Source organism: Chiroxiphia lanceolata, chromosome 3 (assembly GCF_009829145.1).
Source record: "Chiroxiphia lanceolata isolate bChiLan1 chromosome 3, bChiLan1.pri, whole genome shotgun sequence".
NCBI classification, from domain to species: Eukaryota; Metazoa; Chordata; class Aves; order Passeriformes; family Pipridae; genus Chiroxiphia; species Chiroxiphia lanceolata.
The window spans coordinates 114,168,998-114,196,774 of record NC_045639.1 but is presented as its reverse complement, the minus strand read 5'-3'; the positions used below and the strand labels follow the sequence as shown (position 1 = coordinate 114,196,774).

Genomic DNA, 27,777 nt, shown 5'->3' with positions numbered 1-27,777 from the left:
TTGGCCGGGCCGGGCTCAGCCAGGACCTGGGGATGCGTTTGCTCCATTCCCGCAGGTTTTGGATCCAAACCGCGGCTGCCCCGGCGGGCACCGACCCCGGCCCTGCCCCACCGCCCCGGGCTGGGGCGCTGGGATCCTGCTCCATCCCTTCCCGCTCCATCCCCACTGCCTTCCCCGCTCCATTCCCAGTCCATTCCTGCTCCTTGCCTTCTCCATTTCCTTCCCCCTACCCGTTCCTATTCCCTCTCCCTGCCGTTCCCATTTCCCCTACATTCCCTCTCCCCTGCCCCCTCCATTCCTGCTCCATTCCCGACTCCCAGCCCGCTCCATTCCCTCTCCATTTTCCGATCCATTCCCGCTCCCTGTCCGTTGCCATTCCCATTCCACTCCCGGCCTCTGCCCGCTTCATTCCCAGCAAATTCCTGCTCCCTTGCCCATTCCCATTCCCGCTCCATTCCTGCTTCCTGCCCGATCCATTCCCTCTCCCTGCCCGCTCCATTCCCTCTCCCTTGACGGCTCCATTCCTACTCCATTCTCACTCACTGCCCGTTCCCACTCCCACTCCATTCCCTCTCCCTTGCCCGTTTCCATTCCCAGTCAACTCCCTCTCTCTTCCCGCTCCCATCCTCGCTCCATTCCCGCCCCGCCTTCCCCGAGCCCCGCCCCCTGCCCCAACGAAGCCCCGCCCCATCCACGAGCCACGCCCACTCATGCCCTACCCTCTTTGCCCTCCCCTTCCCTAAGCCCCGCCCCCGCAGTCTCCTTTCCCATAGGCTCTCTTACCCTCAAGGCCGCGCCCCTTCCCCTAAGCCCCTCCTCTCGCCCCGCCCCCGTCTTCCATCCCCCCGTGATTCTCCCGGAACCTTTTTCGCGGGGGTCTCGGGGTGCGCCGGGCTCTTTTCCTGGACCACCATCTCCTCCAAGGCGGATTGGTCCGGGCGGCATCACGTGACCGGGGAGGTACCCGGGGAGGTGCTTCCGGCCCGTGCCGCTCCGCCGGCGGCTCCCGGGAATCCGGGGGGTCCTGGGAATTCGGGGGATCCCGGGGCTACCTCCTGTCCCCTCAAGGGCTCCCCCGCTGCTCTGACCCCCCGGGGATCTCACCGCCCCGCTCTGTGTCTCCCCCCCTCTTCCCCCGGGCCCTGAGGGCAAAGGGGGGTCCCTGTGAGGGCCTCGCCCCCCCCCCACTCCGCTCATCATCCCCACCCGAGAGCCGCGGCCACGGCGGGTTATGCCCCTTCCCGCGCGGGTGGGACCGCACAGACCCTCCCCGGCGCCTCCACCCCCTCCCTGTTTTCCCGGTGAGCTTTCCCGGTGATTCCCTCCCGCCCCCGCCATGGAGTTCGCCGAGCTGATCAAGACGCCCCGCGCCGACAATGTGGTGCTGCACCGGCCGTTCCACGCGGCCGTGGAGGGGACGCTGTGCCTGACCGGCCACCACCTCATCTTCTCGTCCCGCCGCCACGACAACGCCGAGGAGCTGTGGCTGCTCCACTCCAACATCGACTCCTGCGAGAAAAGGTGGGGCCTCTCGGGAGAGTGGTTGGCAAGGCTGGTTGTCCCGGATCCAGGTGTGGAGAGGAGGAAGGATGGAGATGGCAGTGGGGTTGTGCTGCGCCAGGGGAGGTTGAGGTTGGACATCAGGAGAAATTTCCTCACGGGAAGGGTTGTTAAACGCTGAAAGGGGCTGCCCAGAGAGGTGGTGGAGTCCCCATCCGTGGGAATGTTTAAGGAACGACTGGATGTGGCATCAGTGCATGGTCTGGGTGACAAGGTGGTGCCAAGCTGCAGGTTGGAGTCGGTGATCCCAGAGCTCTTTTCCAACCTAAATGTTCCTATGAGAGCACAGAGCAGGGTTTTCCTTCTGCTTGGATGTTCATTTTGACTGCTGCATCTGAAAGGTTAATTTTTTGGTCATATGGAGAATCAAAATTTGTGTGTTTGAACACTTCTGCTCTGTGTTAATTATTGAGTGGATCCATCAATAACCCTTGAAACACTTGAATACTTCAATAACAGTTGAAACACTGTATATAATTTCTAAATAATGCAACTTTACCACCTCCTTTGCATTTTTACCACCTCCTTTACCCTGTCCTTTGCAAAGGGGATGGAAGTCAGAGCGCTGGTGGAGGGATTTGCTTTGTGTCACCCACCAAAACTGATGGACTCTGGAATTTCTCATCCCCAAATCCACCTCCTGCTGCTCCACACCATCATCCCTCGCTCCTCCAACTCCTCATGGGACTCAGTAACCCTTTAACAACGTATTTTTGTGGTTCAGTTGAGTTGTAGCTGCAGCACTCCCATTATTTTTCTTCCCCACCCTGTTTTTATTACAGAAGCTCCAAAGATTTGGGGTTTTTTACCTTCATTCCTGCTTTACCTGCCCCATCACCCTTCCGTCCCTCAGTGTCTGCCCCATCTCACCTGGTCTTCTGCTCCCTCACTTGCTCCTGTTTCAGCTTCCTCATCATAATTTTTTAATCAATTACAAGATCTTTCCCATTTTTCTTGCCTTTTAAAGAAATCTGGTAGAACAGATTTGTCTGGAAAAATCAAGCAGGAGCAATTAAAACCCACCAACTTGGCAAAGAGTCTGGAATGGGGGGAATTGCTGAATGCTGATTAAATCTGTTGCTGCTTAAGTTTATTCCTGATTTTTCTGAAGTGGGAAAGGAGCAGAAGGGTGGGAAACTCAGGGAGTGTGTTCCCATGGAGCATTGCTGAGTCCTCCGGGGGGTTTGGCCTCATCCCTCTTACTCCTTGTACTAAAGCTCCATTTTGAAAATTAATATTTACAAGCTTTTCCTTCAGTTTTTAAATTTTTTATGAGCTCAGCTGCAGTTGCAGTGGAAGTTAATCCCCAATAAGGAAGGAACATGGAGTTATGAGGAGGGATTGCTGGCTCAGCACCTGATTTACTACTGAATTACTCTGCAGATACTCACAGCCCTTATTTTCCAGGAGGTCTCCAGAGCAGCCCCTGAGTAGTTTTGTGGGAGTGAAACTTTACCATTTGAAGGGATAAGAGCATTTTCCCAGTGCTGGAGAGGATGGAATAATGAGACTTTCAGATCTGTAAAGGGTTTAGAAAGGCCCAGCCTGACCCTGCTGCAGGTTCTTAGTGCACAACGTTGTGCCAGGCTCAGAAAATCTCTTCTCCCACTGAATTATAAGAGGGGTTTTTTGTACAAAACAGTGTTTTTTCAGATTTATCAGATGATCAAACTGCTCCTTGAGCTTTTGTAGCTCTTTAAACAGCTGGAATAGGACTGATGAGGGCATCTGGGAGCTGGGTTTGGTTTGGAACCAGAGGTTTTTCTGGTCTCCCTGGATTTGTAACTAGTGGTGGTGGGGGTTAAGACCTTCATTCCCTGAGATCTGCAGGGCAAATCCTGGCACTGCAGGGATCAAACACCAAACTTCCTTGTTAAATCAGAAATCCCAGACTGGTTTGGGGTGGAAGGGAACATAAAGATCATCTTGTTTCACCCCCTGATACTTATTTCCTCTCCCACTATCCCAGGCTGCTCCAACCTGGCCTTGAACACTTCCAGGAATGGGGCAGCCACAGATTCTCTGGGAAAACTGTACTGGACCTCACCACCCTCACAGCCAACAATTCCTTCCCAAAATCCCATCTAACCCTGTCTTCTGGCAGTTTAAAGCCATTCCCCCTTGTCCTGTCACCCTCACAGTGGTGTAATACCTATACTTCCACTCCATAGCACAAGGATGGAATAAATAAAATAAAAACAAGCTTATACCAAATAACAAGTTGCTTTTATATCTTTCTTTTCTTGCAGGATGATATTGGGGAAAAATTGCTGCTAATGGAGTTTTGCCTTGTAGGAATTTGTGGTGGGAAGAGCTGTGACATCCCCTCACAGCTCCCAGATCCTGTTCTGATGAGGCTCCTGTTCCATGTCCTGCTGTAGGTTCGTGGGATCGTTGGGCACCATTGTCATAAAGTGCAAAGACCTGAGGATCATCCAGCTGGACATCCCTGGGATGGAGGAATGTCTGAACATCGCCAGCTCCATCGAGGTGAGGATTCATCAGCATCAACGGAACCCGCGGGTCTCCATCTCACCTCAGCCTCAACAGCTTTTTGTCTCCAGTTAGGGAGGTTTTCATTGGTGTTATGTAAGGGAAAGGAAAATTCTGGAGTATTTCCCACCAGGTTGTGGGATATTTCCCATAGGTTGTGGATTCTTCATCCCTGGAAGTGTTCAAGGCCAGGCTGGATGAAGCTCTGAGCAGTCTGGTCTGGTGGAAGCTGTCCCTGCCCACGGCAGGGGGTTGGAATTGAATGAGCTTTAAGGTCCCTTCCAACCCAAACCAATCTATGATTGCTGATAACTGTTAAAATCATGGGGTTTGCCTCTAGGTTTGTTTTTGTTGGTTTTTTTTTAATTAAAAAACCCCTGAAACTCCTTTCTTTAAGCCCATATCTTGCCACAGCATTTGGGAATGGGAAGCTCATTATGCTGAAGCATCAGGAATCATACAATCATCTAGTGACAGAACAAGGGGGAATGGCTTCAAATGGCCAGAGGACAGGCTTAGATGGGATATTGGGAAGGAATTGTTGGCTGTGAGGGTTGGGGGGCCCTGGCACAGGTTGTCCAGAGAAGCTGTGGCTGCCCCATCACTGAAAGTGTCCAAGGCCAGGTTGGACGGGGCTTGGAGCAACGTGGGGTAGTGGAGGTGTCCCTGCCCATGGCAGGAGGTTGGAATGGGCTGAGGTTTAAGTTCCCTTCCAACCCAACCCATTCCATGATTCCATGCTTTCTCTGATCCTCCCAGGTCCTTTCCACCCTGGATTCTGTCACCCTCCTGTATCCCTTCTTCTACCGGCCCATGTTCGAGGTGCTGGAGGACGGCTGGCGCTCCTTCCTGCCTGACCAGGAGTTTGAGCTCCTCAGCTCAGTGGTGAGTTGCACTGGAAGGATTTCCACAGGCTCTTGGATATTCCCTGAAGGATTTCACCCAGCAGTGGCTGAACTGAAAATCCTGGATGGTAAAAAATTCATCTGTTGCCTGGGTGAGAAGTGAGTGTTGTTCAAACACTCTGTGAACATCAGGCATTTGTGTGTCGTACAAGAGGAGATTTGAGGACTTTTTAAAACTTATCTGGGAGGACACAAAGGTAGGAAATGTTTTGTCCTTTGTGAATGACTCTCTTTATTAAAACAACAAACTGAAGCCCTTTGGCCAGGGTTTGCTTCACTTAACTTTGAATCTGGAGTGGAGTGAAATAAATCTTTGTCAATCCCTTAATTGAAATTAATATTTTAATAAAATTGCTCAGGATTCCTCATCTCTCCAGGAATATGACAGTAAAGATGCCCAATTTGAAACTCTTTCAGCTCTAGTTCATGCTGGGGAAATATTCAGGGAGGTTTAGAGAGCAGGAAACCTCCAGTCCTCTTTTTTCCAGGTGCTGTTGAGCACATGTTGATATTATTTTGGTGCCGTGTTGATATGGTACATGTTGATATTTTTGGTTGGTATTATGGTACATGTTGATATTATTTTGGGTAGGAATTGTTCTTGTGGCATTGCCTGTTATTCAAACTTAATTTTAGGATAAGAATTTGACTTGAACCTAATTTTAGGATGCTGAACTATCTTGGTTGCAGGAGCTTCCTTGGATTTGCATCTCTGTGTTCCAAGTCTTTGTTTCCCATCCAATATGAGCACTTGCTCCACCATCTCAGGTTGCTGAGCCCACATCCATTAGTGCAGCAGCACAGAACATTGATTTTTTTTTTCTTTTATCTGCAGCCCAGCCTGTCTGCAGCATCTATCACTTCCTGCCTGGGACTGATAACTGAATAATATCATCAGCTTGGCCAGATTCAGGTGATGAAATCACCAGAAAATTAAAGGAGTTCAGAGATCTGGCTATTTTTGTCTCATAATTAGAGAGCTCTCATGTGTCTTATCTTCATCTGATGTCCAAAGACAGACAGTCTGACTTATTATCATAACTAGCAACACATGGATCCCTTAATATGCTTTTTTTTCCTTATTTTTTCAGAGATTTTAAAATACATTTGTGAATCTCTTGTTTTTCTGAATATTTGCTCCTTGTAAGACTTATATTTAAAAATCATATTATTATATAGCAATATTTCATTTCTTTAAAATATCCCTGTCTGGCAACTGTTGATTAATTCTTGGCTTTTGACCCTTAAAACCTCAATTTTTTTAACAAAATGCTGTCAAAAGCCACCTTCAAATGATTTACATTCCCTGAACAACAGATAAATATGTTGTTGTTTACCAAATACTCCTTGCTCTGTGATGAAACTGCCTTATGTGAAGTAAAAGGTTGATTAAATTCTTTCTGCCATAAGTTAAATGAGTAGAATTCCAGAGGTTCCCCCGCATCCATTAAATCATCCACCTGGATCTGTTATCCCTGACCTTCCCCCACATGTCAAATCCATGTAATGTATTAATTCCACGTTTCTCTGCCACAGGAGAGTTGTTTTAAAACATGGACACATTCTCTAATGGCAAAGTAAAGCTGTAAAAGTTATAATTTTTTTAAAAATTAGATAATACATTAAAAATTTAGATTGTCTGTGATGTTCTTTGTATTCTTCTACTGCATAACCAGTGAGGGGCTGAATGGAATTCAGAGTTTGTGTAAGGATTTCTTGTTTTTATTGAGCAGTCAGAGAAGAGCTGAGAGGTTTTTCTTCTGCCAAATTCCACAACTTCAGGACACTGCAAACTAACTGGAAATTGTTTCCTAAAATTATGTGAAGAGGCCATGAGAAGTTTGTACACTGACAGTATAATTAACATAAAGGTATTTTATTGCCAGAAAATTCACTTATTTATCTTTTTATTTCCCTTTTTCCTCTTTTTTCTTTTCCCCCCTTTCATCCTTTTTCTTCCTCCCTTTTCCACCTTTTTCTCCTCCCCTTTCCTCCTTTTTCTTCTCTCCCTTCCTGCTTTTTCTTCCCCCTTTCCTCTTTTTCTTCTCCCCCTTTCCTCTTTTTCTTCTCCCCCTTTCCTCTTTTTCTTCTCCCCCTTTCCTCTTTTTCTTCTCCCCCTTTCCTCTTTTTCTTCTCCCCCTTTCCTCTTTTTCTTCTTCCCTTCCCTATTTTTTCTTTCCCCCTTTTTATCTCTTTTCTTCCCTCCATTTTTTTGCTCTTCCCTTTCCCCTTCGTGGCTGGAAAGGGCTCAGGAATCTGAATGGTTCAATTGTGCTTTATCTTGCTGGAGCTTCTTTTAAAAAATCCCAATTTTCTGACTTTGGGCTCAGTTTACAATGGTTTGGGTCACCCCTACTGTTTTGTGGAAAACAACCTCTCCTGGCAATTCTGAGTTTTAGGATGAAGGATATCTTGGACTTCTGGAAATCAATATCTCTAAACAAATGCTAGGACAAGAAAAGTAGAAATCCCAGAGTTAATCTTGCAAGGAGAAAACACTCATTTTTCTTTCTTTGGAGTCCTTTCCATTGTGCTCAGTGTCCTTTGCTGCTTCTGTCCTTAACTTTTTTTGCTTCCTAAAAGAACAGATCTCACATTGGGAGAATTAAATGTTAATTTTGTGCTTTCTCTGAGTTTTACACAACACAGTTACCTGGTGATGCTGAAGGTGAGGTCCCTCCTCCCTTCCACTGCAGGCTCTCTGCTGCACATACCTAAATTGCTGCTACCTCCCTCTTCCAGTTCTAATTGTCATTTTTTCTCCCAAATTACAGCTGTACCCCAAAAAAAAGCTAAGAATGGAGTTTACTCCAGCAGTGTGAAGCTGGCACTGCACAGGTTAATGGGATCTCTGCAGGAGGAGCTGTGCCAGGGAAGACAAATGGTACCAACTGCTGCCAGGCCCCTCCTCCTTCCCGTGGAAGAGTAAATTACAACTGGATGACATAACAGGATCATCTGTCTCGTGTTATAAGTGGAGAGGGGAGGAGGTTCTGGGCAGAGTTAAATTACCAGAGTGGGAGATAAATCAGGGAATGCTCTTCCAGTCCTTTTCATGCTGGTGATACCAGTGACAGCCAGGCTCAAACACACCACAGAGCTCTGCCTTCACCTTCCCCACATCCTGGGGAGGGGGAGGTTATCAGTTTTATATTCCTGTAATGTATTTATCAGTTTTATATTCCAGATCCGCACAGATTTTTTTCATTGTAATTGGATTTTACACCTTTATGCATAAATTAACACAGACACCCCAAAAAAGCTATAACAATAGCATTATTTTATAAAAATTGTCATTGTTGGTGCATTAAAAACTGGAGCTGTGACCAGCCACATGCCTTTTGTGATCCAGAACTTTTCATCTCTGCTTATAACCTGATGGCCAGAGGCAGTTTGACTTTGCATCTGGGAGAAGCTCTGCTTTCTGTAAACTGGAGCTGTTCAGAGAAGCTGTTTTGAGGCTAATTAATAATGAAATAAGGTTGTGGTGCAATACTGTCCAGCTGGGCCACTGCACACAGGCAGCAATTTCTGCTCTTGCTGCTGCTGCTGATCCTGATGCACATAATGTGTGTTTTTCCAGCATCTTTTTCTTAGATTGCCACTAAAAAGGACAATTTTACTGTCTCCAGTGCCACATATCCCAGGCCTCAGAGCTCCTGCTGCTGAAAGTGTTGTGAGTCAGATCAGCTTGTTGATCTGATGGAAAGACTTCATTGCCAGAAAACCTTTGTGAATTGATCCCAGTTTTCCACTGGAGCAGTGAGCCGGTCAGGATGATTTATATGAGCAGGTAGCAGCCAGGAGGTGCATGGCAAGAGGTAGCAAGCCTCTGGAACAAAGGAAAGAGGGAGAAAGACCTAATTCTGATCAGAAATGTGCAATTAATAGATGTTAAACCAGCAGACCTGAATTGAGGTGGGGTTTTGTGTATCTTGTTATAGGTTCATTTGTGCTCTTCCCTTCCTTTCTGTGCTACCTGCTTTACCCTTCTGCCTTTTAGTCTGGCTGAAACTTCCTGTGAACACATGAGCAGAGGTTTTATGGCATTTCTATGAGGTCTCTGCCTCCTGCAGAGCTCCTTGTTGACCTTCTTCCCTGAGCTGGAGCCCAGCCCTGTGTCTGACCCTGGGTATCAGGTGCCTGAGTTCTCATGCCAAGTGCCTGTAAGGTGCAAGGTGCCAACACTCAGCAGTTCTTTCCCAAGGGTTTGGCTCTTGGAAGCTCAAAAGTTACATAACAGGAGCTGAGGATGAGACCTTGGGCCTTGGATGCTCTGCTACTTCCAGAAGATGCTTTGGGAGCAAGAGCTGTCATTAAGTACGTGGAAAAGAACCAAGCTGGAGGTATTAAATTGCAGTTTTAACCTCAAGGCAGCTCCAACATCTGGAGTTGGTGGAAATTCCTGCATTTCTCAGCCCCCTTTGTCTTGTGAACTCTTCTTTCAGCACAGATGGAGGGTTGAGCCCATGTTACTGGATCTAAATGAACCTTTCTGCCCCCTAAATTTGCTGATGTAGGAACACATTCCTGCTCTGGGATGTCTCACATTGTCTGTGCCTGTGAAATAATTGAAAGCCACAATCACCCATTTCTGACCACTTGGGCTTATTTGGTGCTGTTTGAGGATGTGAATAAACCAGAGAGGGGACTGTTGTTCAAGTCCTGCACCTCTAGAACCAGAATCACCTGATCATTTCCTCCACTTCTTTATCTGCATGTTGGGTAATGAGTGTCTGGGAGCTGCTGCCACGAGATGTTTTCAGGGAGCATCAAGGATTTGGGGGAAAATTAATGGGTCAACAGACCTATAAATGGTTGGTAAAAGGACAACTGAGCTTTCTCCTGTGGTGCAGATGGAGCAGATCACCAATATTCCTCTGTGTGTGCCTTATCCTGCACACGGAAGTTCTTCTTCCCGGGTTTTAATGCTCTACCACTAATAATGTGTTTTCTGACCCAAAGCCTGTGTGTTCTGGTGTTTTTCAGACAGATGAGTGGCGTCTCAGCTGCATCAATAAGGAATTCTCCGTGTGTCCCTCCTACCCTCCAGTTGTCATTGTCCCCAAATGCATCACCGACGACGAGCTCCGGAAGGTCGCCATGTTCCGCCACGGCAGTCGCTTCCCAGTCCTCAGCTACTACCACAGGAAGAATGGGATGGTGAGCTGGGTTTGGGTGTTGGTTGTTCCTGAAGGAAGTGTGTGGATCTGTTTGTTTAATGGAAAAGCGACTTGTGCTCTGGAATTAACACAGTTTGTGATGTTCGCCTGGTTTATTTTCCGACTTTCTCAGTGGCTGCAGTGAAACTGGTTCTGGGGGATGGAATGAGTCATCTCCATCCTAGAAATAGCCATTAATGTGCTTGTTTGGGAATGTGCATGGCATGAGCTTGCTTACAGCAGTTAAGAACAAGATGAGGTTTGTAAAAGCACTGCTGGCACCCTGACTTGCTTTGTCTGCCAAGAGGCTTCAAGGGAAGGATGGCAGGAGCCACATTGTCCCGCCTGAGTGGTGGGCCCTCATCACATCATGGTGACAGCAGAGCCAGCACTGCTTCTGCTCTGTGCCTGTGGTAGGAGGATCAGAACAAGCTGTTCTCTGAGCCTGGCAGTGCAACATAATTCAGGAGCAGCAAATTCTTGGTGTTGCACAGGCTTTTTGACAAGCCAGAGTCTAATGGAGTGACTGATACGCTGTAATTAAGAAATGCACTCTATCAAACTGTTGAGTAATTGTGTCTCTTGCTGATGTAACAAGTTCTCAGGATGTTGGGATGTCCAACCTGCAGCTTTTAAACTTGATACAGGCTCCTCAAATGCTCTAATGCCTTCTCACCTCCTGGTGCCAAGATCTGTAAGCCTTGAATTCGAGGATGTCTAGTCTGACTCAGTAATAACTTGGGGCTTTTTTGCCTTGCTTTAAAATCAGCCACCCACCAGCTCTGTATCAGTTGTACTTTCTGCTTTTTCTCAGCTGTGCTGAAAACCATCAGAGGAAGATTTGCTCAGTTATCTCTCCAAATTGGTCATGTTTCAGGTGTGAGGGATATAATGGTGTGTGGCTCAGAGCACTTGAACTTGTGACTGTAACTTTGTCCACATGTTCTCCTCTTGCCTCTGAATTCCCAAATGTTCTTGGGGTTGCTGACTGGCTACCCTCACATTTTAGTGATCATTTGAGCTGCTGGGGAGCTCCTGAATTGAAAAGCATTTGCTAAAGAGAAATCTCAGCTCATCAGTCTGTGGACTTAAGGTTTATTAGTTTATCCACGAGGGAAAACTGTCCCTAAGAGGCATCTTTAACATGTGAATGATTTGAGTGTTTTAAGAACAGAGTTGGGAAGAGACCTTAAAAATGGCAATCCCGAAAATGTTTGCTTCATAGGATTACAGAATGGTTTGGGTTGGAAGGGACCTCAAAGACCATCCAGTTCCAACCCCCTGCCATGGTCAGGGACACCTTCCACTAGACCAGGTTGCTCCAAGCCCCGTTCAATCTGGCCTTGAACACCTCCAGGGATTTATAACACTTCCAAGGTTTATAAATGAGCCATCAGCAGGAAGCCAGTTCAGAGTTTCACAAAGATGGTATTTCAGGCATAATTAAAGGGATAAAGCCCCTAAGATGATATCTGTAATTAGAACTTTACCTGCCAGATATCCTCAATTCGAGGATATCTAGTTTGGTTTTTAAATACGTTCACTTCCTGCAAAAGTTTGGACTTAAAAAAACCTCAAGGATTCAGGGCAAGGCTTAGAGCTCAAGTGCCTTTCAGTCTGAACTCCCTCCATTTCCAGTGCCTGATTCCTGGTTTTGTGTCTCCCCAGATCATGATGAGAAGCAGCCAACCCCTTACAGGTACGAACGGGAGACGCTGCAAGGAGGACGAGAAGCTGATCAACGCCTCGCTCCGGCCTGGCAAACGTGGCTACATCATTGACACCAGGTCCTTGAATGTGGCCCAGCAGGCCAGGGCCAAAGGAGGGGGCTTTGAGCAAGAAGTCCACTATCCCCAGTGGAGGCGGATTCACAAGGGTATCGAGAGGTGAGTGGAATCACACAGGCCCTCCCTTGGGCTTGGCTTTGTCGGAGCTGTGGGTTGCTTCATGAAGTATTTGCTCTGTAAGAAGAGTTGTGTATCCTGGTTCCTGTCAGCAGGGTCATGTTCCTTTTATGGCCAAATCAGGATGTGTGGATGATAAAGGTTATTTGGGTTTCGGTTCCTTGTTCTGAACAACCTGCTGCAGGTTTCAGGCATCAGGCATCTCCCTGTGCCAGCTATAGCCACACTCCAGCCTTCCTGTGTTCCCTTTGCACTGGAAGGAGCCAGAAAACTTCTGCAGGTGAGGATTTGTTCTGTGGCAGTGGCAGTCACAGTTTTATCCAGAGGATTTTCCCAGAGAAGCTGTGGCTGCCCCATCCCTGGAAGCATTCAAGGCCAAGTTGGACAGGGCTTGGAGCAACGTGGGATATAGTGGAAGGAGTCCCTGCCCATGGGAATGAGATGAGCTTTAAGATCTCTTCCATCCCAAACCAGTCTGTGATTCTATGAGCTGGTACTTTCACTGGACATCTAATATTGTTTGATCATTTGGAGACAAGTTACTAAATTAAACAGACTTTTAGCCTGGCCTTGTTGAACTTCTCTCAACCTTAATTTTGGGAAATCCTTCTACACAGATGTGCAGTAATGTTAACTGGACCTATTGGAAAGCAGTCACTCCCCTCATCCCTCTGTAGACCAGCTCCTGAGGAGTTAATTTAGGAATTTCCTGGCTGTTACTTTGAAGTATTTGGTTTTGCTTCTGAAGTTTTTACTTGAACTTAAATTTTTGTTGATTATTTTACAGCTCTACATGCATCAAACAGAGGAATGAATAAACCACAATATAAACCACAATAAACCACAATATAAACACTAAATAATCCATGTCCTGGTTCCTGTGTTACTTCTTATGTTTCCAATAACATTTTCCTTTTCCCAAAGGTTTAATATCCTGCAGGAAAGCCTCATCAAACTGGTGGAAGCTTGTAATGACCAGTCCCACAACATGGACCGCTGGCTCAGTAAACTGGAAGCTTCCAACTGGCTGACTCATGTCAAGGAGATCCTGACCACGGCTTGTCTGGCTGCTCAGTGCATTGACAGGTAAATCTCTTGCAGAAAGGCTTGAGTTTCTCATTCATTTTGTCATTAGATACCTCTGGAAGTATTAATAACTGCCCTCCACGATCTGGCTCGTCCCCATGCAAGATACTGTTTCATCATCCTGCTGAAGGAATGTTCCTCCAGTAAATCATGCTGAGGGAGGCAACCTCAACTAAGAATAGGGTTTAAATTATGTAATTGAGGTGTATTCCGATGTCTGATGCAACCAATCTAATTTAGATTGCTTTATGGAAGGTTTAGGTTAAAATGTGCCCATCTGAAATGCTGTTTGAGAGTAAAGAGAGGACACAGGGTTGATTTTTTTTTTTTTTTTCAAAAAGTCCTTTTTTCTTTTGAGCTGAAAGTTTCCAGTACCCCACCTCACTTACAGAGGTTAAACCAATGGCATTTCCTTGTTTTCCCCAGGAATTGGCCCAGTGCTTTTCTCCTCTTACATTTTCACCCCTAAGCAATCCTGCTCATCCCTTCTAAGTGCTCATGACCTCTCTTAACCTGACATTTCTGTCACAAATCCTGCTGACTTGTGTTCAGACCTCAGCCTGGAGAGCCAAACCTCCCTGTCAGGTGCTAGGGTTTGTAAGGCCAGATGAAGGAGTTAAATGTGTTTTATTTGTGGCTCTGAGCAAGAAAAGCCTATCCCAAAACTCAGGGAAAACTTGGCTTTTCATACCAGCTGGAGAAAGTGTTCTGCAGGCACACAGGCAGGCTGGAATGCTGTCTTAGTGGTAAAACAGCATCAGAGCATTTGAAACGTGAGCTCTGTGCTTTTTGAAAGCACTGACAGTGCTGGTTTCATTACTGACTGTGCCAGAAAAGGATTGCTCTGGATCAATACTTTTGTCTGGAATTCTTTCCTACATGCGTATGATGAGAAAGATCAGTGATGAAACCATTCTGGCTTGTTGGGACAGTGGCTGATTTCATCATTTTTAAGTTCAGCTTTGCTTTTTCTGTTTACCTGGAGCTGTGTCAGGTGCCTGACCTGCTTCACTCAGGGCCTGGAGGTCAGAGGTGAGCTGACAGGGATGGTTCCATTATTTACCATGGGCAGGAATGGCTGGGACAGATCCTGCAGCATCCTGAAGGTCTGGGGCCTGAAAGGTGAAAGGGGAAAATACTGGTATCCTGCTGTGCCCCACTTTGAGGAGGGCATAGGTTGGGAGCCTTTGGAATTGTGCTTTATCTGTCACTGCTGTGAGAGGAGGAGAGAAAGGTTAACATTAGGTAGGAAAGGAAGGTTTAGATTAGATATTAGGGAGAATTTCTGTGCAATAACAGTGGTGAGGCCCTGGCGCAGGTTACCCAGAGAAGCTGTGGCTGCCCCATCCCTGGAAATGTTCAAGGCCAGGTTGGATGGGGCTTGGAACAGCCTGATCCAAAGCCTGACCACTCTTTCAGTGAAGATAGTTTCCCCGATAGCCAATCTAAACCTCCACTGTTGCAACTTAAGGCTGTTTCCTCTTGTCCTGTCACTTGTTACCTGGGAGAAAAGACCAACCCCCACCTGGCTCTGACCTCTTTTCAGGAAGTAGTAGAGAACCTCAGTTGAGGCCCAAATTAAACCCAGGTTTGAGCAAGAACCTCGTAGTACTGATTTGCAGAGCATCTGGGTGGTGATACATCTTCATTTCAGTGCTTATGGGAAGATTTGAGAGTAATGAGCAAAACAGTGAATGACACAAGCTCATTTTGAGCTGCATTTCCCAGCTATAACTCACAGGGGTGCCAATCCAAAAGAGTGAGAACCACAAAGGAGATCTCCCTGTGAGATCAAGACAAAGAGCCTGGATTTCCAGACTGCTTAGCAAGAAACTGAGCCTTTCATGATGCAGAGCTCTGGTTAGTGTTGGTGAGGACCCAGGTGAGAAGGTGGGATGCTTCCTTAAGGGATGTGGTGGTAAAGAGCCAGCAGAACCTCAGCATTGTCAGCACTGGTGTCCATGGGATGTAATGGCATCCACTGGGATGTGTATGCCCTTGGGATGTGTTCTGCTCATTCATACTCTTGTCCCTTCCCACCTCTTTTTTTCCCAGGGAAGGTGCATCAGTGTTAGTCCATGGGACGGAAGGAACTGATTCCACGCTCCAGGTCACTTCTCTGGCCCAGATTATCCTGGATCCAAGGTGCAGGACCATCCGTGGCTTTGAGTCTCTTGTTGTGAGGGAGTGGCTGCAGGTAAGAAACACCTCTGAACAAAAGGGCAATCTGTTCCAGTGACAGCTGGATTGGGAAATAGCCTGAGAGGCAGCAAACAGGTTGGGCCTTGTTGCAGCCCTGCTTGGTGTGAACGGCCTTTGTCCTCAGAGCAGCATCATTCCCTGAGTCATTTGTACCTCTGGCACTTTGTGGGGCCTCTGCCTCTCCTGGCAGTTTTTTGGGTTTGGGGAGCTGCCTGTTTTGTGTGCTCAGGGTGGACATCTCTTACCACAGAATGGTTTGGGGTGGAACAGACCTTAAAGATCATCTCGTTCCACCCCCCTGCCATGGGCAGGGACACCTTCCCCCAGACCAGGTTCCATCTCTTCCATCTCTTCAGAGCCTTGTTCAGACTAAACCACAAAACCTTAGTTCTGCTCTTTGTACCTTTGCAGTCTGGCCCCTCAGTGCACCCACACCAGTTTGTTCTTGGTCACATTCCCTGATCAAATACAGGACTGATCACACAACCTGGGAAAGGCAGGCAAATTGGTCACAGAATCACAGAATTGTTAGGGGTGGAAAAGCCCTCTAAGATCATTGAGTCCAGCCATTCCCCAGCACTGCCAAGGCCACCACTGACCCATGTCCCCAAGTGCCACATCCATAGGGCTTTTAAATCCCTCCAGAGATGGGGACTCCACTGCTGCCCTGGCCAACCATCTTCATGAAGAAATTTTCCCTAATACCCAATCTAACCCTCCCGTGGCACAGTTTGAGGCCATTTCCTCTCATCCTGTCCCTTGTTCCCTGGGAGCAGAGCCCGACCCCACCCTGGTTTCCCCCTCCTGTCAGGGAGTTGCAAAGAGCCAGAAGGTCCCCCGTGAGCCTCCTTTTTTCAGGCTGAGCCCCCCCAGCTCCCTCAGCTGCTCCTGGTGCTCCAGCCCCTTCCCCAAATTCATTTCCTTCCCTGGACACGCTCCAGCCCCTCAATGTCTTTCTTGTCATGAGGGACCCAAAACTGACCCCAGGGTTTTGAGGTGAGGCCTCAGCAGTGCCAGCACAGGGGTATAATGGTTACCAGCAGCTTGTTACTGGATGCCTGAGCAATAGCAGCATGGTCACATGGACAGAACTGTCTCTAAGGTCTTTTTTGCTCCATGTACCCACATCCCACTGCTTTGTGTGTGATGCTTCCTCTGATACCCACAGGCTGGTCACCCTTTCCAGCAGCGCTGTGCCCAGTCAGCCTATTCCAACAGCAAACAGAAGTGGGAGGCCCCGGTGTTCCTGCTCTTCCTGGACTGTGTGTGGCAGATCCTTCGGCAGTTCCCTTGCTCCTTCGAGTTCAATGAACAGTTCCTCATCATGCTCTTTGAACATGCTTATGCTTCCCAGTTTGGGACTTTCCTGGGAAACAATGAAAGTGAAAGGTTGGTAAGGATGCTTGATTTGAACCCTTGTGTGTCTGACAAAAAAATCATGGAATGGTTTGGGTTGGAAGGGACATTAAAGATCATCTCGTTCCAACTCTCTGCCCTGGGCAGGGACCTTCTACTAGACCAGGTTGCTCCAACCTGGCCAAAAATCCCCACCCATCCCCAGTTTATATAGTCTGTTACACAGAAACTCTTCCATAAAAGAATAAACAGCTGGAGTTTGACGTGAGTCATGGCTGTGGGAAGCAAACTTGTCCATACAGGCCTGGAGGAGAAGGTCAAGGCATCAGAAGCCACAGCTGGCAAGTCTGGTCCTTACCTGTCAGGGAGGAACATGACTCTGTAGCCTGGTGGTCCTGACACCCCCAGGTCCAGCCCTGAGTGGGGCTGCTGGGAGTAGCAAAGAGGGGGGAGGGCTGGAGCCTCCCACAGCTGTCAGAGAGGTTTAGATTCCTGTTTTGAGGTTGGATTCCTGTTTTGAGGTTAACAGTTCTGCCCTCAGGACTCCTGACTCCAGTAAGACCATGTCTGATGGTCTCCTGCTTAACTGAACATGAAGGGAAAAACCAAACTGATATTACAGATAAGAAAGGCAATTTAAAGCTTCCTATAAACCTCTCTACCCTTCATCTTGGCTTAGAGGAGACTCTGCTGCCTTCTGCAGGGCTGCTGAACTAGTCATCTGCAAAACCAAGTTAGACTTGAAACCAATAAGATGGAATTTGGAAGAGTATTGGATGTTACATGTAATAACCTGCCTGTCACATTCGAGCCCGTCAGCCTGAGAGCACAGACAAGGTTTGAAGTCTGATGTGAAGCTTGTGCTGTCTGAAGCATTCACAGGGATGGTGAATCTCCTCCTGGCTGGCAGTTCAATTTGCTAGTGCAGGCAGGATGTTTGCTGCAATCTAAGGAATAGAGATCCCTGTGTAACTCCTTGTGGTGGAGTTGCCCCAGGAAAACAGCACTGCTCGCCCTGTGTGCTTAGATCCTTCCTGCCACCAGAGGGACCTGTCAGATGTGCCCACTGCACAATTCCAGCAGTAACACTGCTTTTATGTACTCAAGAATTCCATTTCCATCCTTCCCTGGTGCAGACCCATCCCACTTCCCAGCTCTGCCTTAACACAGGAATTCAATCCCTTTCAAAACCTGGCACTCGAACCACTGTGGGGAGGTGACTGATCCTTCACCTGGACAGGAGGCAGCCAACTTCCACACAACTTATAAATGTTATTTCCCCATCTTTTATTCAAAACTAATGATAATCAGCCAGGTTGAGTAAATTGCTTTAGGTTTGCACCCTGTGCCACGATAGTGAGAGGTACTGAAGGGATTGTCCTGAATTATCTGGGCTAGTGGCATGTTGAGAAACTTGTGGCCTTCTAGTCTGTGTGGTTCTGACTAAAACAGTCTTTACGGATCAAAGTGTACAAAACTAACTTGCTCCTGTGGGTTTCTTAGGGCTAAACTGAAGCTGCCTCAAAAGACCATGTCCCTGTGGTCCTGGGTGAACAGGAATGAAGAGCTGAGCAAATTCCAGAATCCCATTTACGAGGCCAACAGCTTGGTCATCTGGCCCGCTGTGGCCCCACAGAGCCTGCAGCTCTGGGCAGGTAAGCCAGGCTTGCTCTTCCTGTTACAGACAATATCTGCTTTGGGACTACTTGTAAAGCTTCTCCTGACCTTTTTGGATAATCCATGTGCAGTGGGTTCCCTGCTGCAGGAACTTTCTCCGTCCCATGGGTGCTGAAGAGTTTTTGCAGTAGTGAAGCAAAGTGGGCTGTCGTGGAAGCGGGGAGACATGGATGGGTCTGATCAGGATATGAGGAAAAGAATGGAACCCCCTCATTTTTCCTTTTATTAACCCTGTTTAATAGAATGGTGAACTTGGAGAGGAGGGTCAGTATTTTTAATGGCTGTTTAGGGGGGAGGGCAAGGGAAGAATTTGTAAACTGATGGAATATGTAAACTCCTTGTAACAAGAAACCTTTGTGACCTGTCTGCCCTGGGCTTTCAGGTGTTTTCCTCCGGTGGAACAGGCCTTCCCAGTACCTGGAGGAAGCCCAAGAAGAAATGGTGAAGATTATAAAATACAACAAGGAACTCCAGGACAAGGTGAAGGTGTTGAGGAGGCAGCTGGCAGAGCTGGAGGCGGCTGCGAGGGCGCAGCACAACCTGTGACCTGCCCGGGCTTTGCCTCAGGTCCTTCCTTTCCAGCCCCCTCTACACTAAAGACTGAACATGGAAAAGTGCATGTGTTGCTGAGCCCTTGGGCCCAGCTGCCCTCAGCCCTCCCACTGCTGAAACCTTCACACTATGAACCTCCCTGCTCTCCTGGGAGGGATTTTTGTTTTGTTTACAGAAGACACAGCTGGGCACAGTGTCCTCTCTTGGCCGCTTCTCTGTCTCAACATTGTGTACAGTGTCAGCAGGAGCTGGAACTCTTTACCTCCAACTGTGTGGATGACCAGGATGGGCCAAGAGACAGGATGTCTCCAATTTATTTTGGACTTTGTCTGGGTTTGTTGAACTCTCTAAACACTCACAGGATTAAAATACAGACTTCTACATAGATAGGTAAAGGCATTTTGTCTGAAAGCACCTTTTCTCTCCAAGAGTAGGTAAGGCAGCTTAGTTCTTTAGTTTCCTAGAAAAACTAGAAATTGTTAAAATCTAACTACAGTTTCTGCCAGTCTACACAATCCTCTCAGTAGCCTTCATATCTGACACTTGGGTTTTTGTGTTCAGCATTGGCTTGGGAGCAGAAATTTAAATACCAAACCAGAGCAAGACTTTTCAGTGCAATACAGAACTGAAGTAGGGATTCTGCTGCTAATGTTTAAGCCATGACTTCCAGGTGGAATTGTCCCTCATGGATAAATATCTCCTAAGAAATAACAAGCTTCTTTTATTCTGCCTGGAAAACAAAAAGGTTTGGTAGCTGCTGGAGGTGTTCACTTGCAGAACAGGGGCTCAGAGCTGTCCTTTTACCCAGATCCAAGCTGCCTTCTTGGAATTTCCAAGTCCCCTGGCTGGGTTTGGACACCTGGCCAGGTTCACAGCGTTGCATCTACAGCTCAGCAAAGCACTTTTGCTCCAGCTGATGTGCTTTTCCCTCTTGTGCTCTTATATCCATGTTGTGAAACATCAAAAAAGCAGGAGTTGGAAGTTCAAGTGACCTCACAGATCTGCTGCAGATTAAGGGGCCATCACACTACAGAAATGCTCAGAGTTTAGATGATTTGTAGCTGCTAAAATTACTTAAAGACCTTAGGGATAAGCTTTTTTTTTTCCATTTAACTTTGTATTTTGTAGCTGCTCTTCCTGTTTCTGCAACTTCAGTCTGCTTTTATGAAATTAGAGTTTTCTTTAGCAATTTTTTTTCTCCTTTCAAAAGACAGGTAAGAGTAGGTCTGAAATACTCATTTTCTCAGCTCAATTCCATGGATGGACAGGACTGAGAAGAGTTGAATTAACAGCAGCACATGTGGCTGGGATTATCCAGAAATCTTGCTGTTACTGAAATGGAGCTGCAGGAGGTCAGTGGTGTTCTCTTTGGAAACTGTTGAGCTTCCAGTTTGGGGAATGAAGCTGCCTTTATTTAAAAGCCACTTTCACACAGATAAATGTAAAACTGCAGGATCTTTAGTTGTTGTAGAAGCAGCTGGAGAGTGATCTGCAAAAATCATGTGGCCACTAAATATATTCTAAGGAAATCCTATAACCAAGGAAGCAATATAAAATTATGTTACAGTGATTAAGTGCTACCTTAATGCCTTTTGTTCACTCTTTATTTCCTTAATTCTTTTCTTCTTGATTAACCTAAACTTAGCCCTAAAGTCATGAAAAAATACCAAGATCCCTTTTAAACCACTGAAGGCAGAAAAGTAATTCTCCCTGCTTGTAACACCGATTTCTTTCTAGGTTTGTAGAGTGATGGTTTTGTTCACTAAATCAAATCTGACACAGGGAATGCTGCTCAGGGTGATCTGTCCTGCATCACAGGGGAGGCACAATTTGGCTGTTCCCTCTTCCCACCTCCAAATCTGGCTGCTGGAGATACCTCTGGGTATGTCGTTAATATAAGCCCTTTAAAATGACTGTTCACCCTTTAAAATCATGTCTGTGGGATCTGCACCTCCCTGGGTGGTGTTTCCCTGCCCAGTTCAGGATTTCTACATCTGAAATCCATTATCCCCAGCCAGATGGGAAGGATTCAGAAGGCACTGTTTTCCCTGTAATAGGCTATACATAAAACACCCTTAAAGGTTATGCAATTTCCTAACACAGTAATTATAGATTGAGCTAAATAATAGAGAAGCAGAGATGGGGTTTTTTGGGATCTAATTGCCTGGCTCCTCCAGCCTCTCCTGCAAACTGCAGGCATCCCAGGAAATTGGGAAACCAGCTGTGACAGCCAACAAAAGGCAGCACATTCCCTCTGAGCTGGCATTTAATCCATCCTCCACTTGTGTCTCAGGGCTGAATCCACACCCAAGTGCTGTGTGTGCCTTGGCTTGGTGGATCCCAGCCTTTGTGTGGAAGTGCTGGGGTCACCCTGAGCAGCTCCAGCAGTTCATTCCATAATTCCTGTCCCTGCAAACAGGTTACCTGGAGCAGCCTGTGAGGTGTTGCAGGTGATGGAGTTGAGACACGATGTGATGTTTTAGCTCCTCCTGGGAGAGGACAGTTCACAGAGCTCTTGTGTCAGGCTGCTTCCATGTTCTCCTTTAACCTTTCCATTCATTCCCAGTGTTTCCCAGGCACCAGTCTGGTGGCTGCTGGTGTGAAACACTCCAATTCTTTGCTTTCCTGCTTGTCTCCCATATTTAATCACGTATTTAATATTGATGTTGGATTTGCCCCCTCTTAGAGGGGGACACCTGCCCCCTGAAGTCCCTGACACCCCCATTGCAGATTCCCAATGTCTTCCCAAGCTCCAGGTGCTGTGGCAGTGCCCAGCTCTGGCTCTTCCCTGTGCCACTGCCTTACACCCCTGCTGACCCCCTGCTTCTGCTCTTTTGCACACACTAATTGTGGAACAAGCTGGACACTGAGGGCCCCACCTCCAAATTTTGGGGTCAGTCAATGAGGACACTGCCATTTACCAAAAAAAAAAACAACGAAAAAAAGAAGAAGGGAAAAGGAACTAACTTGCACAGTTTTCATAAGGGAATTATTTACCTTCAATATTTTGATTGTATTGATCTAACTCTTGAATGTGGCACTGGTTGAAGTGCACTCCTGTTGCATAGGATAGAACTTCAAATTGCACTGTACAGCATTTTGGTGTCTCATGTGTGCTTTGCTCCAGCCTTGGGAAGTGCTCTTGTGTGTCCAGGCTCCTGTGGGAGGAGGGAAGGTGTATCCCAGCACTCCCTGTATTTTGTGATAGCAGCACTGTGTGGTGTATGCTCTGTATCTGTTCACTGCTGCCAATTCAAGTGATGAGTGCACTGCTGTCCCAACATCTGGAATTGCTATTTGGACTTGGCTGCTGCATCAGTCTTGATTTTTCTTGTAAAAATTGCAATAGCAGGCCTGGGAGTTGTGCTATTTTAGGTGTATGCTGTGTGTGTACAGAACCCCAGCTGCTGTGGTATGGAATATATTGCAAAAAAAAGGTAACAAATCTGAGGACAAAAGATCATGGCTCAGTGTTCAGCCATTTGGGGGGAGAAAAACAGATACAAAGTGGCTGTAAACTTTGCTGTAGATATGTGAGAACATAATAGATGTGTCTGTTTAAATTAAAATCTTGAAGACTAAAAAGTTCTTTAATTATAGTGCTGAATCTTTATTGGTGTAGCGTCTGCTTCCCACTGTGTGTGTGTGACCTGGATGTGAGTTCTTGCCTGAAATTTTAGCTCTTTTCAGCTCATGTGTGTTTTATTTTACAGCTGAACAGGTTCTGTGATGGTAGAAGAGGGATGGAAGGAGAAGGTTGAGACCCTGAGGCTGTGAGTGGCTGGCAGAGCTCTGATAGCAAGGTTTTGGTCCTTGGACACCAGCTCTGCACATGATGGATAAATAATTAGCTTGGCCAAGGTTTTTTGCTGGTATTGATCTCTCCAAAGGCAGAGAGGCAGGGGTATTCAGAGGGAAAGGGATTTGGACTGAAGCAAAGCCCTGCAGAAGGGAGATGGTGACAGAAGGGGGAATGGTTTTAAACTAAAAGAGGAGATTTAGGTTAGATATTGAGAGGAAATTCTTCTCTGTGAGGGTGGGGAGGCTCTGGCACAGGTTGCCCAGAGAAGCTGTGGCTGCCCCATCCCTGGAAGTGTCCAAGGCCAGGTTGGACAGGGCTTGGAGCAACCTGGGATAGTGGGAGGTGTCCCTACCCAAGGTAGGGAGTTGAAATGAGATGGTTTTTAAGGTTCCTTCCAACCTAAACTGTTCTGTGACTTGGAAGTCCATCCACAGACCTGGGGTCACAGTTATCTGTTGTTTTTGAGGGAGGTGGGTGTACCCTGGTGCACTTGCCAGGGGAAGGAACAAAAAAAGATTAAACAGCTCTTGGGAAATGGAGGTTGGGAACTGTGGAAGCTCCTGGATCTCTTCCTGTTGATGAGTCAGGAGTCTGGGAACCACTGGGCTCTCTGTTTCTCTGCAGTGTCATCTGTGGTGTCTGCAACTCCTTGGGAAGGTGATGAGTTTTTGTGGCTTTTGATGTTGGAGCAGATGGAGACTGGAGGTGTGTGTGCAGCCCCATGTGATAACACAGGGAAAGGTGCTGAAGGATTTGATGTGAAAAGATTGATTTTCAGTCCCTCTATTTTCAAAATGTTTCCAAAAGTTCCAGGTGAAACAGAGTAGGTCTATTTAAAATACTTTCAGCTGTGATCAGGCAACCTGATCTGGGTTAAGCTTGATTTTAGGAGGGGAGGGAGAAAATAACTAGAGAATCATAGAATAGTTTGGATTGGAAGGGACCTTAAAGACCATCCAGCTCCATGAGCAGGAACACCTTCCACTATTCCAGATTGCTCCAAGCCCCATCCAACCTGGCCTTGGACACTTCATGTATCAGGAATCCATCTGACCAAGTGTTGAAATTTGGTTTTATTCAGCTTCTTTTTTTTTTGAGACTGTTGGCATTTCTGTTTTGAAAACCCAAGTGTTATTATTTAATGCCACTGCAGGACTCTCTTCCATGATGCCTATTTTTCCCTCAAGCAGTGAGAGAAGACAATGAGGAGGATTTACCATTGCACATGGGCTGGAACTCGGTGATGCTGGGCTGTGTTGGCTGCTCACAGCTTCCCCTGCTGTGGGAATGTCATGACAAGCCCCTGGCATTTGTCTTTGAGAGCTGAGCTGATGATCTTTTGATGTTCTGCTGTGAGGGTGTTGCTGATGGATTCAGATACTTTATCTGATGCTGCAGCTCAGCTAATGGAGGGTTTGCTCCTAAAGCTCCAAATGTGCTCCCTCAGTATGTGAAAGTGCTGGCAAACAACCCAACCACTGCACTGAGTTGGGGCAACTCCTGGGATCAGTCCAGGCTGGGGATGAATGGATGGAGCAGCCCTGGGGAGAAGGACTTTGAGTGCTGGTGGGTGAGAGGCTGGACATGCCCCAGCCATGGGCACTCCCAGCCCAGAAACCCCCCGTGTCCTGGGCTTATCCCACAGCGTGGGCAGCAGGGGAGGGGGGGATTCTGCCCCTCTGCCCCCTCAGGTGAGACCCCACCTGCAGAGCTGCCTCCAGCACTGGGGAACAAGGATGTGGAGCTGCTGGAGTGAGTCCAGAGGAGGCCACAGAGATGCCCGAAGGGCTGGAGCCCCTCTGCTCTGGAGACAGGCTGGGAGAGCTGGGGGTGTTCACCTGGAGAAGAGAAGGCTCCAGGGGGAACTTGGAGCCCCTTCCAGTGCCTAAAGGGGCTCCAGGAGATCTCGAGAGGGACTTGGGACGAGGGATGGAGGAACAGGATGCAGGGAATGGCTTCCCACTGCCAGAGGGCAGGAATAGATGGGACACTGGGGAGGAATTGTTGGCTGCAAGGGTGGTGAGGCCCTGGCACAGGTTGCCCAGAGAAGCTGTGGCTGCCCCCAGATCCCTGGAAGTGTCCAAGGCCAGGTTGGATGGGGCTTGGAGCAACCTGGGATAGCGGAAGATGTCCCTGCCCATGGCAGGGGTTGGAACTGGATGAGCTTAAGGTCCCTTCCAACCCATCCCATTCTGTGATTGTGTGACACACAGACTCACTGTGGTGAGATATGTGTTACACCAGTCTTAAAAACACTGGTTTAGTTACTAAACTCAGGTTTGTTACAGCTTAGGAAGGTACACGCCCAGTTTCCAGGACTGCACATCCCAGTCGGAGGTGGTACCATCCAGGATTGTCTCTTTCCTGGCATGAGAAACACTTGTGATGTCCCAGCAAGGTAAGTGCAACATTTCCTTTTGGCTTGTAAATCCTTGATGGTATGGAATAAAACCTTCCTGGCAGGAATAAGGGTTGTTTTAGAGTTTGGGCTTTTTGTTTTAAACAGAGAACTGCTGGGAGGCTTGGAGCAACCTGGGATAGTGGAAGATGTCCCTGCCTATGGCAGGGGATTGGAATGAAATAGCTTTAAGGTCCCTTCCATCCCAAACCATTTCATGATTTTATGGCTTAATGAACTGTCATCTTAGACTGTCACTGCAGCTGGATCCTCATGTAGACTGGAAGAACAATTCCTTTTTTATTTTTATTGTTTTAGGCACCAGACGGGGATTTGGGAGAGTGAAGTCCTGGTCCTGCCACTGCCACAGGATTGCTGGTGTCATCTCAAGTGAGTCACTTCACCAAGGAACCACAGGGACAGCGCATCTCTATGGCAAGAGCTTTGCTGTGTCTCCAGATGTCCTGAAAGGCTGGGAAGAGCTTCTTTCCCTCAGCTATCCAAGCACAGTGGGTGCAAGTTCAGCAAGGGCAGAGGGGAGCAGGATGAGACCACAAAACCCCACAGAATATGTAGGAGGGGATGGGAGGGAGATCAAGCCTGAGGTTCTGGGAGAGGCTGTTTCTGAAAGCTTTGAACAAGCAGCACTTCTGGATGCTCCATGGGAAAGGGAAGGAAAAAGGTTAGAGTGGGGAGAGTGACAGGAACACTCTCCATGGCTGCCTAGGAGAGGATGGACAGTGCTTGTCTGCTGATGGAGATTCCCAGCAGCAGAAGTCATTCCCAACAACCCTGGTCACCATCCTGGCAGAGCTCAGAGTCCCAGCATGGAGAAGTCCCTCACCACAGGCTATGCAAAGGATGCTCAGGAATTTCCAGTTTACTGTGTGTTAATAAACTGCCCCTCCTGGAGGGTGGGAATGGTCTGGGGCTTCTTCTGGTCCTGGGTGACGCCATGTTAAATTTGTTGCAGTTTTGGAACTGTTTGAGACAGGAAGAAATGGGATCAACTGCTGAGGAATCAGATCCCTCAGGGACTGGCTGCATATGTTGCTCTCCAAATCAGGAGCATCCCTAAATCTGTAACCCAGCTGCTGTTCCAGGGTGTCTGAGTGAGGGAGGTGGATAATGTGCTGTGAGGATCAAGCTGTTCCCCTTCTGAGTTAAAATCAGCCTTTTGCTGCCCTCTCTCCCTGTTTTCAGCTCCCTGGATTTCTTTCTGCTGAGAAACCTCAACACCCAGCCCAGATCTGACTTTTCCTTCCCTCTCATTATGGCCTTGAGAGGCAGAGCAGCTTGTTGGAACATGTCCTGTTCTCTTCCCCTTGATTTGCATTCCCAATATTCCCTCATTAGTCTGTTACTGAACTTCAGGTTGGTTTTTTATGTTTGAAGTCTTTCGGACATGGATTTACATTATTAAAAAAAAAAAAAAAGAAATCTAAACAACAGACAAACCCACAAAACCTTAAAACCCAGATAACATGAAAAATACAAACCATACAAGCTTCTCAGTAGCCTGTAACTCTCTCTCTCTCCATAGAGCATTTTTTGGAGCATATCTTGACATGCACAGAGATTCTCTGAGCAGGAGTGGAACAAGCTGCCCAGGGAAGCAGTGATGTGGATGTGGTACTTGGAGACATGGTTTAGTCATGGCCTTGGCAGTGCTGGGAGAACAGTTGCACTCAGTGATCTTGGAGGTCTTTTCCAACTTAATTGTAGGATACACATGGGTGAGGACTGTCATAGAATCACAGAATGGTTTGGGTTGGAAGGGACCTTAAAGATCATCTTGTTCCAACCTCGTGCCGTGGGCAAGGACACCTTCCACTATCCCAGGTTGCTCCAAGCCCTGTCCAACCTGGCTTAGTGAGCTCCAAGGCTGTGCTGACCAGAGAAAGACACCCAGGGTGTCCTTGCTGCCCACATTGGTGCTCACTGGGTGGGAGGATCACCCTCAGCTGGTTTTTGGAATGGAGCATCCACCCATCTGGGCTTGAATTTTCTTCTCTTTAGGATTTTCTGCCTTCCCATATTGATGGTTTTACTCTTGCCCCTTGGAGCTGCTGCCATCACATTGACATTCCTACCTCTGTCCTTGGTTTTGCCTTTCTTATCTTGTAGGGCTTTGTGCTCTTTCCCATGAGCTGGCAACCTCCTCAGCTTTGGGAGGAGGATTTTCCAGCTGGGCTGTATCACGGAGGCCTTGGATTCCAGCTGAACCCAGAGGATGGGGTGGTTCAGGGCCAGCTTTCTGCTCACTCCATCCTGCTGATTCCATGCCAGTTTAATGCTCCAAGTGCTGGCTCGGTGCTGGAGGAAGGGAATGGTTTATGGAACCACTCCTGATCACTTGGGGGATCTGCCATCCTGGTGTGATCCTGGTCTGGAAGAGAACTTTACTGTGTGTCCAGGGAAGGGAACAGAGCTGGGGAAGGGTCTGGAGCACCAGGAGTGGCTGAGGGAGCTGGGGGGGCTCAGCCTGGAGAAAAGGAGGCTCAGGGGGGACCTTCTGGCTCTCTGCAACTCCCTGTCAGGAGGGGGGAGCCAGGGGGGGATTGGGCTCTGCTCCCAGGGAACAAGGGACAGGACAAGGGGAAACAGCCCCAAGTTGCACCAGGGGAGGTTCAGATTGGATATTGGGAGGAATTTCTTCATGGAAAGGGGTTTTAAACAT

At 47.6% G+C, this 27,777-nt stretch overlaps 1 protein-coding gene across 6 annotated transcripts; it reads left to right on the top strand.

Annotated features, from left to right (window-relative positions):
* The first annotated feature begins 946 nt into the window (after positions 1 to 946).
* On the top strand, positions 947 to 26,570 carry MTMR9 (myotubularin related protein 9). Of its 6 annotated transcripts, XR_004355765.1 has the most exons (13): positions 963 to 1,521; positions 3,942 to 4,050; positions 4,813 to 4,938; positions 9,948 to 10,121; positions 11,789 to 12,006; positions 12,949 to 13,110; positions 15,166 to 15,307; positions 16,481 to 16,701; positions 18,172 to 18,323; positions 18,728 to 20,249; positions 22,611 to 22,670; positions 24,988 to 25,097; positions 25,416 to 26,570. XR_004355765.1 is itself a non-coding variant. In XM_032681248.1 (10 exons), exons 1-10 carry the CDS (start codon positions 1,337 to 1,339, stop codon positions 18,889 to 18,891), a joined length of 1,653 nt encoding a protein of 550 aa, XP_032537139.1. In that variant the 5' UTR covers positions 947 to 1,336; the 3' UTR covers positions 18,892 to 22,510. The 6 variants fall into 6 exon arrangements, 1 of the variants encoding a protein (XP_032537139.1); XR_004355766.1 differs by lacking the exon at positions 24,988 to 25,097; XR_004355767.1 differs by lacking the exons at positions 22,611 to 22,670; positions 24,988 to 25,097 and having other exon boundaries at positions 18,728 to 19,287.
* The last annotated feature ends 1,207 nt before the right edge of the window (positions 26,571 to 27,777 follow it).

Coding starts and splice junctions, on each gene's coding strand:
- MTMR9 (XM_032681248.1), top strand. CDS start 1,337: ATGGAGTTCGCCGAGCTGATCAAGACGCCCCGCGCCGACAATGTGGTG. Junction 1,522..3,941: donor ATCGACTCCTGCGAGAAAAG/GTGGGGCCTCTC, acceptor GTCCTGCTGTAG/GTTCGTGGGATCGTTGGGCA. Junction 4,051..4,812: donor ACATCGCCAGCTCCATCGAG/GTGAGGATTCAT, acceptor TGATCCTCCCAG/GTCCTTTCCACCCTGGATTC.